This window comes from Onychomys torridus, chromosome 14 (assembly GCF_903995425.1).
Source record: "Onychomys torridus chromosome 14, mOncTor1.1, whole genome shotgun sequence".
NCBI lineage: Eukaryota > Metazoa > Chordata > Mammalia > Rodentia > Cricetidae > Onychomys > Onychomys torridus.
In genome coordinates, this window is record NC_050456.1 from 70335181 (window position 1) to 70347260 (window position 12080).

At 43.5% G+C, this 12080-nt stretch overlaps 1 protein-coding gene across 17 annotated transcripts in view; it reads left to right on the forward strand.

Annotated features, from left to right (window-relative positions):
• The window catches only part of Unc79 (unc-79 homolog, NALCN channel complex subunit), a 247964-nt gene that overhangs the window by 234799 nt on the left and 1085 nt on the right, over window positions 1-12080 (forward strand). For all 17 annotated transcript variants that reach the window (XM_036205590.1, XM_036205592.1, XM_036205577.1 and 14 more), the window contains 2 exons: window positions 1636-1713; window positions 10945-10986. In XM_036205590.1, coding sequence (XP_036061483.1) covers window positions 1636-1713; window positions 10945-10986 — 120 coding nt within the window. The remainder of the gene's footprint in view (window positions 1-1635; window positions 1714-10944; window positions 10987-12080) is intronic.

Sequence of the window (12080 nt, forward strand, 5' to 3'; positions counted from 1 at the left end):
TAACCGGCTGTTTTTAGCCATGCCACTCCCTATATCAAAGTATCATGCTGTAGATCATGAATGTTAAAAAAAAAAAACAAAAAAACAAATACAAAGCAGACACATTTTGTCTTTTCTACCTAGCACTAAATGAACTCTATATGAGATTTCTACCTTTAAGATGGTATAAAGACAGATCATTAGGAGAAAAGGCCATGTCAGGTTTGGATTCCACAGCAATACGTGTAAACTTCCACCATTAGGTAATCTTTCTGGTGCAGTCTAAGAACAGACTGACCACAGGAAGTCATTTCTACCCGAGTCCCAAAGCCAAGAGAGGGGCTGTTCCAGATTACACTGGAAACATCTGAGGACTGTTTAGACTGTACCGTTTCATTAAACAGAATTGGATGGTCTTCCTGGAGTCAGTGGTGGGTGTTTGGGAGCTATTTGTGAGAGACCCTGGGGTTCATTTGGTATTTGGAGGATTCTCAGCTGAAGGGGCAGCAGCCAGTGTCTTGGCTACAAGGGCTCCATGGGTAGAGTGCTAATCTGTAAAGAGTCATACACTGGAAGCACATTCTAGTGTGCCCAGGACCCCATGCCACCCACTCAGGACCCCACGCTGCCCTGGCCACAGAGGTCTTTGGGTATGGTGTCTTAATTGAGGAACGTTTTCTGCTACCATTTTGTAAGGAAGGAGGACTATGTAGTTTCCTTATGAAGCCTTTGCATTTCTCTCTGGATGGTACTACAGTTTTACATATGGAGGGATGTTTGGTTCAGTCAAGAATGGTTATGCTTGTGTTAGGGTTCAAAAACAGTTCCTGGTTCTAAGGAGATAATTGCATTTATTAGGTCACAGTTCTGTGGCCAAAAAAGAACTCAGGGATTGGCTGTTACGTTATTTTGGAGACACCAAAACTGGAGCTTTCCACATTACGTGGATATATGAGAGACTAGCATTTTCATTCAGTGTCAGCCTTTCCGTATCAACGCTCTCCTCCAAATCCCCCTTGACATTCAAATGTTACAAATGAGCATGCCCCCAAAGTGTTTCTTACGTACAGTGTTACATATGAATTTTAATTTTTTTTTCTGAAGCATTTATTCAACCCAGTAAAGCCTTCTAGTAAAACCTCCTTGGGATTTAAAATCCATCCCTAAGAATTCCCGAGGGACACACTCTTGTCTGATCTGGTGTGAGCATGGCTGCGGGTACCATGGGGGATGAGACCTGAGAGACAGATCTATAGTGCATTGAGCCATTTCCTGAGACATCCCTGTGAGTGGAGAAAGGATCAAGATGGAGAAAGAGGCTGACTGACCCTGAGGGGTGCAGAGAACGAAGCTGAAGCTGTGTGTCCTCCAACGGGAAGCACGGTGCCCTGCAAATCAGTGCGAGCCATCCTTGAGCTCCAACAGCAGCCCGCTCTGAGTGAGGATGGAAGTACCGTTCCAAAGCCTCAGGCTCTTTAGAAAGTCTGTTTCTAAAGTGTAAGGTTTTGGAGGCGAATGGGAACTCCTCTGTGGGCTCCAGTCGCCAAGCACAGAGACTTTCTAGGTGCAGGGTACCAGTCCTCTGTGACTGCTGATGAGTTTACAAGGTTTCTAGTTTCCCAGGAATGGAATTGACTTTGATGTTTGTTGTTTCAGATGGTAGAAATGGTGTGTCTCCATGTGATTAGTTTAATGGAGGCATTGCAAGAATGCAATTCAACCATTTTTGTCAAGGTAGGAAAAAACTATGATTTTTATAGATCATTTCATACTGCTAAAAATATACATGGATTTGTTTTGAATGCATGGTCTAAAGAGGGTGAAGAACGGGTTCAGTTTAAATGTGTGGAGCGGGGCTGGAGGCTATGGTTGGAGGCTATGGTTGGAGGCTATGGCTTCTGCAGTATCTTCCCACTTCTGCAGTATCTTCCCATGTGGCTGTTATGCCATGTCTGCTCTCACTATACCACTGTACTGCATTCTTTTGTGTCAGACCATGGCTGCTCTTCACAGGAGTGAAAGCAGATGGGGAACATTGCTTTGGAAACAGCCCTATGACCAATCAGGTGGTAGTGCCTCATCTGGCAAAAGCCATCCAGAAAACCAAAGAAATCACCATGCATTTGCTTGACTTGCTACATGCTACTCTCTCTTACATAGTCTCATGTGTCGATATTTTAAATCAGTAAGTGGACAAGAAGATAATTCACGCATTCATCATCTTTCTGGAAACAGCAGAGTAGGATGTCAGATTAAAGAGTAAGGAGAACCTGGTAAGGAGCATGGCTACCTGTGCCACAGGGAGCCACACCTGAGAGGCAGATCTGCAGTAGCTTATACCCACTTCTAGCTTTACCTTCTCCTCTGTAACTGTCATCCTTCCTCTATATCCCACAGATGATTTCTCCTCCTGACCACATCTTTTCTTTACCTTCCACTCTACATTTCTTGTCTTGGCCTCCGTCACCATCACCGCACTGCAAAGGGCATAGTTGTTTCTCTTAGTTGGTGCCACTCTTCGGTAAAGACTCTTGGTACCTCGCTATCTTGGGCTGTGCCGGGGAAAAGCAGCCCATTTCCAGGGAATACTCAGCTGATACCAGACACTGCAAGGTCTTTGGTTCAAATGGGAGAGATATGTCTTACACAGCTCAACATAGGAAAATGTCAACAGTGTGAGAAAAACTAGCAGCTGGATGCTCCGACCTGATGTTATGTTTTGCAGTTTCTTTTTTTTTTTTTTTTTCTTTTTTTCTGAGACAGAGTTTCTCTGTGTAGTTTTGCGCCTTTTCCTGGATCTCGCTCGGTAGACCAGGCTGGCTTCGAACTCACAAAGATCCACCTGCCTCTGCCTCCCGAGTGCTGGGATTAAAGGCATGCACCACCACTGCCCGGCTTGCAGTTTCTTTAAAGTGTAATTTACATGATTGACACCTGCCAAACTGGACATATTTAAGTTGTGTGCTTAATGAGCCTTGACATCTTTTGTTCTTTTCACAATTATTTATTTATCATAAGTGCATGTGTATATGTGTAGGTACTGCTATGATGTGCATTGCTATCATTTGTGGATGTGTGGGTGTGTACTGCTATGGACTGCATGTGTGATCATGTGTGCATATGTGTGTATGTTTGTGTGTACTACTATAGAGTGCATGTGTATATGTGTGGGTGTGCTGCTATGAAGTACATGTGGAGGTCAGAGGATGACTTCAGAAGCCTATTCTCCCTGCTTCCTGGGTCCATTGCTCTCCTTACCTCCATGCCATATTGTGCATGACCATCATGTCACAGCAGTCAGGGTCTTTCATTCATCCTTTTCAAGTGGGTTGACATTTATACCTTGCCTTCACAGATAAATTTTAAAAATCAGCTTGTCAATTCCTATAAGACTGCTCGGAATTTTGTTGAGATTTCGTTGAGTCCCAAGGTTGGGAAAAATTATAGTCTTAACAATATGGAGTCTCCTGACCCACAAGTACACTCTATCTTTATGTTTGTATGTGTTCATCTTCTCTCAGAAGTACCATATGGCTCAGAAATATTTCCAAAATGATTGTATCATACTTCTGTCAGTTTTATCCACAAACAGGTCACTTTTCTGTCCTATTATGACTTTTCTATTGCATTTGAACTCCTGATTGTTCATTACTAGTATTAGGAATACAGCTAACTTTTCTGTTGAGCCTGGACCCTACAGCTTGGTAAATTCTATTGGTCGTGGAAGCTTTGAAAGATCCTCTTTGTATCTTTCTGGTTTCAGTTTGATAGCATTGATGTTTATAAAGAGAGACTAAATGTTTTCATTTAGTGACTGTATTTGCCTTAGCACCAAGTAACAACAGCCTAGTGGATGGATTATGAAGTATTCCTCTATTGAAAAGTTTGTATAGAATTGGAATTATTTCCCCTCAAATATTTGGCAGAATTCACCAGCGGCCCCACCTGGACCTGTAGTTTTCTTTGAGGATGAATTTTTAAGTTACGGACTTTAGAAACCAATAGAGGCTACTCATGTGTTCAACACAACCTCCTGAGTGTTCAGACAATGTCTTCTAATTTCTCCAGTCCGTCTAGGTCAACAATTTTGTCCATATAGTTCCTAGTGTGTCCATTTCACTTGCAACTTTCGTTAACTCTAATTCCAGCTGCTGGTTACATGTGCTTTTATTTCTTTCTTCATCTGTCTGATTAGAAACTTACCAGTTTTGTTGAGTTTTGATTAAGAAACAACAGGTAACTCTTGCTTGGGTTGAATCCATTTTCCCCTCTTGTTTTCTGCTCTGTTACTTCCCCACCTCTCTTTTGTAGTAGGAGCTGGTCTCAAGGGGCTCAGCCTGAAACTCACTCTGTAGCTGCTGTTATTTTTTTCTTCTTTCTTTTAAACCTGATCTTAAATGTGTGCTTCTTCTCCTAGTGTCTTAGGGGAAGATGCAACTCACTGATTTCAGTCCTGTCTCTTTTCTAGGATAAATGATCAGTTATTAGCACTCTAAATTTCCTTCAAAGCTCTGGGTGAACCACCAAAATGACTTTGTACATGGTGTTACTTCATGTAGGTTGATTTCTAACTGCTCTTTTGCTTTGCTTTCTTTGGCATCCCTGATGATTTGGTGTAAATTGTTTAGTTTCCAGATACTTGACTACTTGTAGAGACCCTTCCATTGTGAATTTCTCCTTAATTCCCTTCTTGGCAGAGAAGATATTCTCTGTGATTTCAATCATCTTAAACTTCTGAGACTTATATTTTGGTTTAGAATATAATATGTCTTAGTAATTCCTCTGCATGCCCTAGAGAAGAATGGGCCTGCTGTGATGGTGTGGGGTTTGCTGTCAGTTAGTGCAAACTTGTTTAGTGTTGATCAAGCCTCTGTCCCGTTGGAGTTCTTCCTTCTGAGTCTGTTTCCATGCTCAACGACCTCTCTGGGAAGGGTGTTTCCTGATAGCACTGTGATTTGTGGATTTGCTCTGTCTCTTTCCAGTTCTATCAGTTTCGAATTCATGTATTATAATAATTGCAAAGTTTCCTTATCAGGCCTGTATGTTTCAGATTGTGTTTCCTTAATGACTTGAAATCATGGAATGTCACCTTTTATCCTTGGCAATTTTTCCCTCTAAAAGCTACTTTGTCTAATGTTGATAAAAGCAGGGTAGATTTTTCTTGGCTAGTGTTAGAATGGTAAATCTATTTCCATCTTTTTTTTTTAACTATGTCTGTATTTAAAGTGTATTTCTTATAGACAATGTGTAGTTAATTGTCTTTTAAAAAGCATCCAATTTGATAGCCTTTTCCTTTTGGTTAAAGTCTTTAGGCTGTTTTCATTTAATGTATTTTGTCACATTGTTAGGTTTAAATGTATCCACTTTTCACTTGTTTTCTGTATTTCTCAATTGTTCTCTTCCCTCTGTTCCATTTTTGTTTCTTTCTTCAGATTAACTGAGAATTTTAGGATTTGATTCTGATTATAATTTTCTTTTGTTTCATTTTTTAAGATGGAAATTTGGGTCATTAATTTGAGAATTTTCTTTTCAAACACCAGCATTTAGAGCAGTGGTCACATAGCAGATGTTTATATAATGATTCGTGACGGTCGCAAAATTACAGTTCTTCAGTAGCAATGAACATGTTATAGTCGGGGATCACCACATCACGAGGAGCTGTATTAAAGGGGCACAGCATTAGGAGGGTTGAGAACTGCTGGTCTAGAGTGTTAGTTTCCTTTCAGATGCTGCTTTAAGCACTTTCCCTCAATTTGGTATACATTCACTTTCACCGAGTTAAAAACACTTCCTAATTTCTGTTTCAGCTTCTTGTTTGACCTACAGATTTTTTTAGAAGTATTTTAAATTATCTTCTTAGCTCTATGCCATTTTTATCTTTTAGTGGTTGGTTTCAAGTTTACAGCGTATATTTTTAACTTATCAAGATCTTCAAGTAATAATGTATTTGCAATGTATCTATTTCTACCTCCTAGCTCTATATATGTATAGAGCTCTGACTCTCTCTCTATAAACCAAACCACACATTGTAAAGATGGTGGTGGTGGTGGTGGTGGTGATGATGATGATGATGATATACTAGGGTTTGGACCTAAGGCCTTGTGCATGCTGGGCAAGTCTTTTAAAAGGCATCCAATGTGACATAATTCTATCATGAAACTATCCTCAATTCTTTTTACTTTCTGCCTTTTGATATAGTGTCTAACCAAGTTTTCCAGGTAAGCCTTGAAGTTATAATCTTCCTGCCTCAGCATCTCCTAAGTAACTGAGATCACAGGTCTGCACCACCTAGGCACAGTCTCGCTGTTTTGGCCTTAAATAATCAACAAACTCTTAAAGAGATTTGAAATAGGTTTTAAATTTACTATGCTTTCCATTTGCCATTTTCTTTTTTTTTTTTAGGTTTGTTTTTGTTTTATTTATGTGTATGAATGTGTGGCTGTGTGAGTATATGCCACATGCGTGTGGGTGCTCACTGACACCAGAAGACGGTGTTGATCCCCTGGAGCTGGAGTTACAGGCGGTTGTGAGCCATCTGACATGGGTGCTGGTAACTGAACATGAGTAGACATGTTCTTATCTACTGAGCCATCTCCAGGCCCTGTGTTTGCCATCGTCTCTCCAGTCCTCATGTTGGCCATTTTCCACTTCTTCATGCTTAAACATCTACCGTCTGTTATCATCCCATTTCCACTTTTTTTAAAAAAAAACATGTCTTACATGAGCCTGTTGGTAATTCATTACTTTCACTTTTTATATCTCAAAAACATTTTGCAATATTTATTTATTTTACTTTGAGACAAGGTCTCACTATATGGGACCAAGCTGGCTTTGAATTTTAGTAATCCCCTTGCCTCTGTTCCTGGGAATACAGGTTTATAATACAACACCCAGTTTGCAGTGCTTTAAAAATCCAGTGTCCCTGGGTACAGGGCTCTAAATTCATGGTCACCCAGTAGCTTAGAGGTGTTGTGACCTGTGGTGATGTTGTGCTCCCCAAAATATTGTGCACCCTAATGAACTTATCTGGGGTCAGAGAACAGAACAGCCACTAGATATAGAGGCAGAAAATGGTGGCACTCACACCTTTAATCCTAGCATTCCAGAGGCAGAGATTCATCTGGATCTCTGTGAGTTCAAAGCCACACTGGAGACAGCCAGGCATGGTGACTTACACCTTTAATCCCAGGAACTGGTGGCAGAAAGCAGAAAGGTATTTAAGGTGTGAGGACTAGGAACTAGAGCTGGTTAAGCTTTTAGCAGCAGTTCAGCTGAAATCCATTCAGATGAGGACTCAGAGGCTTCCAGTCCGAGGAAATAGGATCAGCTGAGGAATTGGCGAGATGAGATTGAATGTGGCTTGTTCTGTTTCTCTGATCTTCCAGCATTCACCCCAATACCTGAGCCCAGGTTTGTTTTTATTGATAAGACCTTTTAAGATTCATGCTACGGTGACCCACTGTCTGCTTGCTTACAGTATTCCCAGCAGGACTCAGCGCGCTTCCTATCCTTCCTCATCCACTATAATTATAGATTTTTTTTCTTAATTTGGGGAAGCATGCTCATTATTTCTTTAACTGTTATCTTCAGTGTCTCCATTCAGCAGTCTCAGCCTTTCTTCTTTTCGATCTTCCTGGAAATAGGCATAATAGTGTTGATAAGACACTCAGCAGGCAAAGACACTCAAATTGTCACCAGTTTGATGGCCTGGGCTTGACGCCTGGAACCCATGTGGTGGATGGAGAGAACAGATTCCTGATAGTTGTTCTCTGGGTGTAGCACAAATTGTTAGAAGGTCTTGTTAATAGAATTAAACCCGGAGCCAGGTATTGGGGTGAATGCTGGAAGATCAGAGAAGCAGAACAAGCCACACCTACCTCACCTCATCAATTCCTCAGCTGATCCTGTTTCCTTAGACTGGAAACCTCTGAGTCCTTTTCCAGAATGAATCTCAGCTGAACTGTGCTGCTCCAAAGCCTGAAGGCTTAACCAGCTAAAAACTTCTAGTTTCTGGTCTTCACGCCTTATATACCTTTCTGCTTTCTGTCATCACTCCCTGGGATTAAAGTGATCGGCTATATCCTTGCTTGTCTGTATCCTTGACACACAGAGATCCAGGTAGATCTCTGCCTCTTGAATGCTGGGATTAAAGGCATGTGCTACCACTGCCTATCCTCTATGTTTAATATTGTGGCCATTCTGTTCTCTGACCCCAGATAAGTTTATTAGCGTGCACAATATTTTGGGGAACACAATACCACCATACTCTGCCCTCCACATCCATACTCACAGTACTCACACGCACACACACACACACACACACACACACACACACACATGCACACACGCGCACACACAGTCATCTAACAACTGTTTTTAATTAAAAATAGGTGTAACAATTCTTTTACTATTCTTGTCTGATAATTCTATTGTCTGGGCATTTTGGTCTGTCTTCTGTTTGGTGTTTTCATTTGTGGGTCATTTTCCTGTTTCTTTGCATGCCTTGTCTGGTGGGGTATTTTTTTTTTTAATTGGATTCTTGACATTGTGGATTTGACTTTTTGGGTGTTGGCTGTTTTTAACACTCATTTGTACATTCTTGAGCTCATTCAGTGACATAATTAAATTACTCACAAGTAATTTTAACCTCTCCTAGGCTTGCATTTCAGCTTTGTCAATTGAGATGGGAGCAACACCTTCCGTGGCTGGTCCCTCTTCAGGAGCACCATGAGAGATAGCCCCTATCCTCATGGGTACCTGTTCTGGGATGTAAACACCTCCCACCCATCCAGCGAGATCAGAATCTTCTTGCTCTGCGTGACCAGCCAGGGATATTTCCCTCCAGTCACTTGGCGTTATTATTTCTTCAGTGCTGGGTGCTTTTCCTGCTGATGTGCACTGGTCGGTACCCAGCTGAAGTGCAGGGAGACCTTGTGTGGATATGTGGCTTCCTATCTCTTTTGTCCCACTTTCTCTGTGCAGCTCTCCTCTCTCCAGTATGCCCTGCAGACTTCAGCCATGGGGAATAACAGATTCATCTTCAGACCACTGCAGGCTGCCTGTGCAGCCAGACTCTCTCTGCCTGCCCAGAAACCACTCCGGGTTCACATGGACCACCAAGCAGTCTCTGCTTGGACCTGACTCCAATTTCCATGTCTTTCTTCATCTTTCACCTGTCTCTATCATGGTTGTGTTCATGGTGAATGGAATGCTGCTCTGCCCCTCTTTGGGAGGTATTCTGAATTTGTCCCCATCATGGTTTGCTCATGGTGAGTGGGGTGCCACTCTGCCCCAATTTTTGGAGGCATTCTGAATTTGGAATAAGGCCTGGTTCCCCTAATGGGGCATCTAAGGTCATCTGTGGGCTCATGGAGGTTTGCTCAGCCTTCGTTTTCTAAACCTCTTTTCCATGACTCTCTTCTAGGAATCTTTCCCCTCAGCACCCATGAGTCCTTCCATCTCTTATTGCTCTGCATGCTCCCACAGCTGTCTCCATGCTTTATCTCTTCCCAAAGCACATGCATTCTTTTGGAGGGGCCACCATGGTGAGGACCTCAGACTGTGTGACTTAAATATCAGAAGCATATGTTTGCACAGTTCTGGAGGCTGGAGGGCTGAGAGCAAGGCACCATCAGGGCTGGCTCTTTCTGGAGACAGTGAGAGGGCATCTTCCTGCTTTTCTTCCAGCCTTTGGCAGATCTTTGGCATCTCTTGGCTTGTGGACCTCTGCTCCCACCTCTTCATAGTGTTCTCCCCTGGTATCTGTGTCCAGACTCCCCTCTTCATAACGAAGCTGGCTGTATTGGATTGAGGCCCTGCTGCTCCAGTAGGACCCCATAGTAACTGACTACATCTTCAACAGCACCATTTGCAACTAAGGCCACATTCTGAGTCACTGAGGGCTAGGACTACCAATACAGATTTTGTGGAAATACAATTTAATCCATAATACCCCTACTGCTGTGTTGGAGTGACAGTTTGGAACACAGAGTAAAGCCGCAATGCCTATCAGTGTATGAAGGTACTGAGAAGTGCCAAAAAACCCACCATTTCCAGACTTACTGGATGCTCATCTCTTGCCCCATTTACGCGTCACCAATGAGATTTCTGGGGACACATCAGAAAATGGACATTTATGTGCTCTCCCTGACTTGTGGATTTATGGAGCTACAAACATTTACTCACATTTTAATGGGTTGACGTGTGACCAAAAGGTCAAAGCAGAGAGTGCGGAGCTGCTGCTGCTGCTGCAGGAAGTTGTCATGGGGTCGCATGACCCCAAGGAAGGGGCACTTCACAGGCACAACAGAAACAAACTCTGTCTTGTGGGCACCCACACTTTAAAATTCCCAGCTCCACCTTGCCTTCTAAACTCTCTCCAGGATTTCCCAGTGACCCTGCCCCCAGCACCTCTGGCACCCCTCCTGCTCTCCTTCCCTGCACACTCCCTGGAGCTGTGCGGGTCTTGTCTTCCTCCCCACCCTAACCAGGCACCTCCAGGGCTCTCTTTTTCCTGTCATGGACACACTCTGTATCCCAGGGGTATTCTGAACACTGCCCTGTGATACTCTTTCATGAGCTACAGGCAAATCGAGTCACCCTGTCTCTCAGAGCCCCGGCTCTAAAGATCCTCACAAGGAAATCCCATTTCAATAAAGTGGGGACTTAATTAAATAAATACACATTTAATTTCCCATGCTTGGTAGCTTTCAAGAGACCATCAGTCATTTTCTCTGAAGTGTATGTTTTAAGCGCTAAGGGGGTGATTTTGAGCCTCCGAATGTTGCCATCTCAGTGGGGTTTGGCCTGAGAAAGATGCTGTTGGTAACAGCGGCTCTGTGGCAAGCACACATCTCCTGTGGTGCTGAGTGCATTCGGTGCAGCCTGCGTTCCCATGCAGTAATGCAAGCGGATGTGGGAGAATGGGAGACAGCAATAACCAGCCTCCTGTCTTTCTCCACACAGCTCATCCCTATGTGGTTGCCAATGATTCAGTCAAATACCAAGGTAAGTCATCCCCTGCACTGTCTGGAAGGTCTGCTTCCTCCAGTGAACCTCAGAGCATCCATAGGGGACACTGCTACTCCCTTGGCTATAAAGAAAGAACGATTTTGGCTTACTCCTGGTCTCATGGGTTGATAATACCAGAGACCTGTGGCAGGTAAGGGACCCACAGAAGGCATCCCTAGGAGCCCGGGTCCCACTGCTCACTGTGGGTGAAGGTGCAGGGAAGGAGGAAGCACTGCCCCTACGTCTGAACAGGTTCAGTCCACGACAAACCCTATTTAAGAAGGAACCATGGAGTCTGGCCCAAGCTTACCCAGTGATGTCATCTGATAACCAAGATTCATTTTCTGGGATGGAAATAATTCCTTTAAAAAAGGATAACGCTGAAGGAATGACTAGAAAGAACCCACCTTCTTCATTTTACATGTGAGGAAATTTGGGACCATAAAGAACAGTGACTTGGATAGCATCCCAGATCCTGGAAGGAGGCCCCCGAGTGAATGTATTTTCTAATGCTAGGTCTCACTGGGGGGTGACATTTTGTCACATACCCCTTAGTGACAAATATAGTGGGGCTTGGCAATAAATGGGAGAGCCATACACTGCACCGTCCACATCTGGTGCCTGTCTGTGGCACCTGGAGTGTCGGGGAGGGAGAGAGGACAGAAACACTCTTGCTGTATCTCCTTCCCCAGGTTGGGAAGCCATAGTGTTTGGAAGGAGAGGGATGTGGACTCCAGACACTTGGGATATCAAAAGCCAGCAGGGCAGCCGTCAACGGTGTGGGCAGCCTTTGCATCCTGATTAGCTAGCTGTGGCCACCAGTAGGGCAGGGATGTACAGACCACTAGAACCTACTTCAGTTCCAGTTTTCACTACCAAACCGAGCCACTACCTCAGGCATTCCAAACTGCCAGCCCCACAGTTCACCTGCTTTGGTGCTAATCTGTGGCAGTTTCACAAGGCACCAAGTACAGGCCAGGAAGGCTTGGTGAGGAACCGGGAAGGAGGAGCTTTGACATGACCTCCCTGTGTCAACAACTGTCATGGACACAGAAAGACCACTACAATATTAAAATGTACCAAGCATCTGC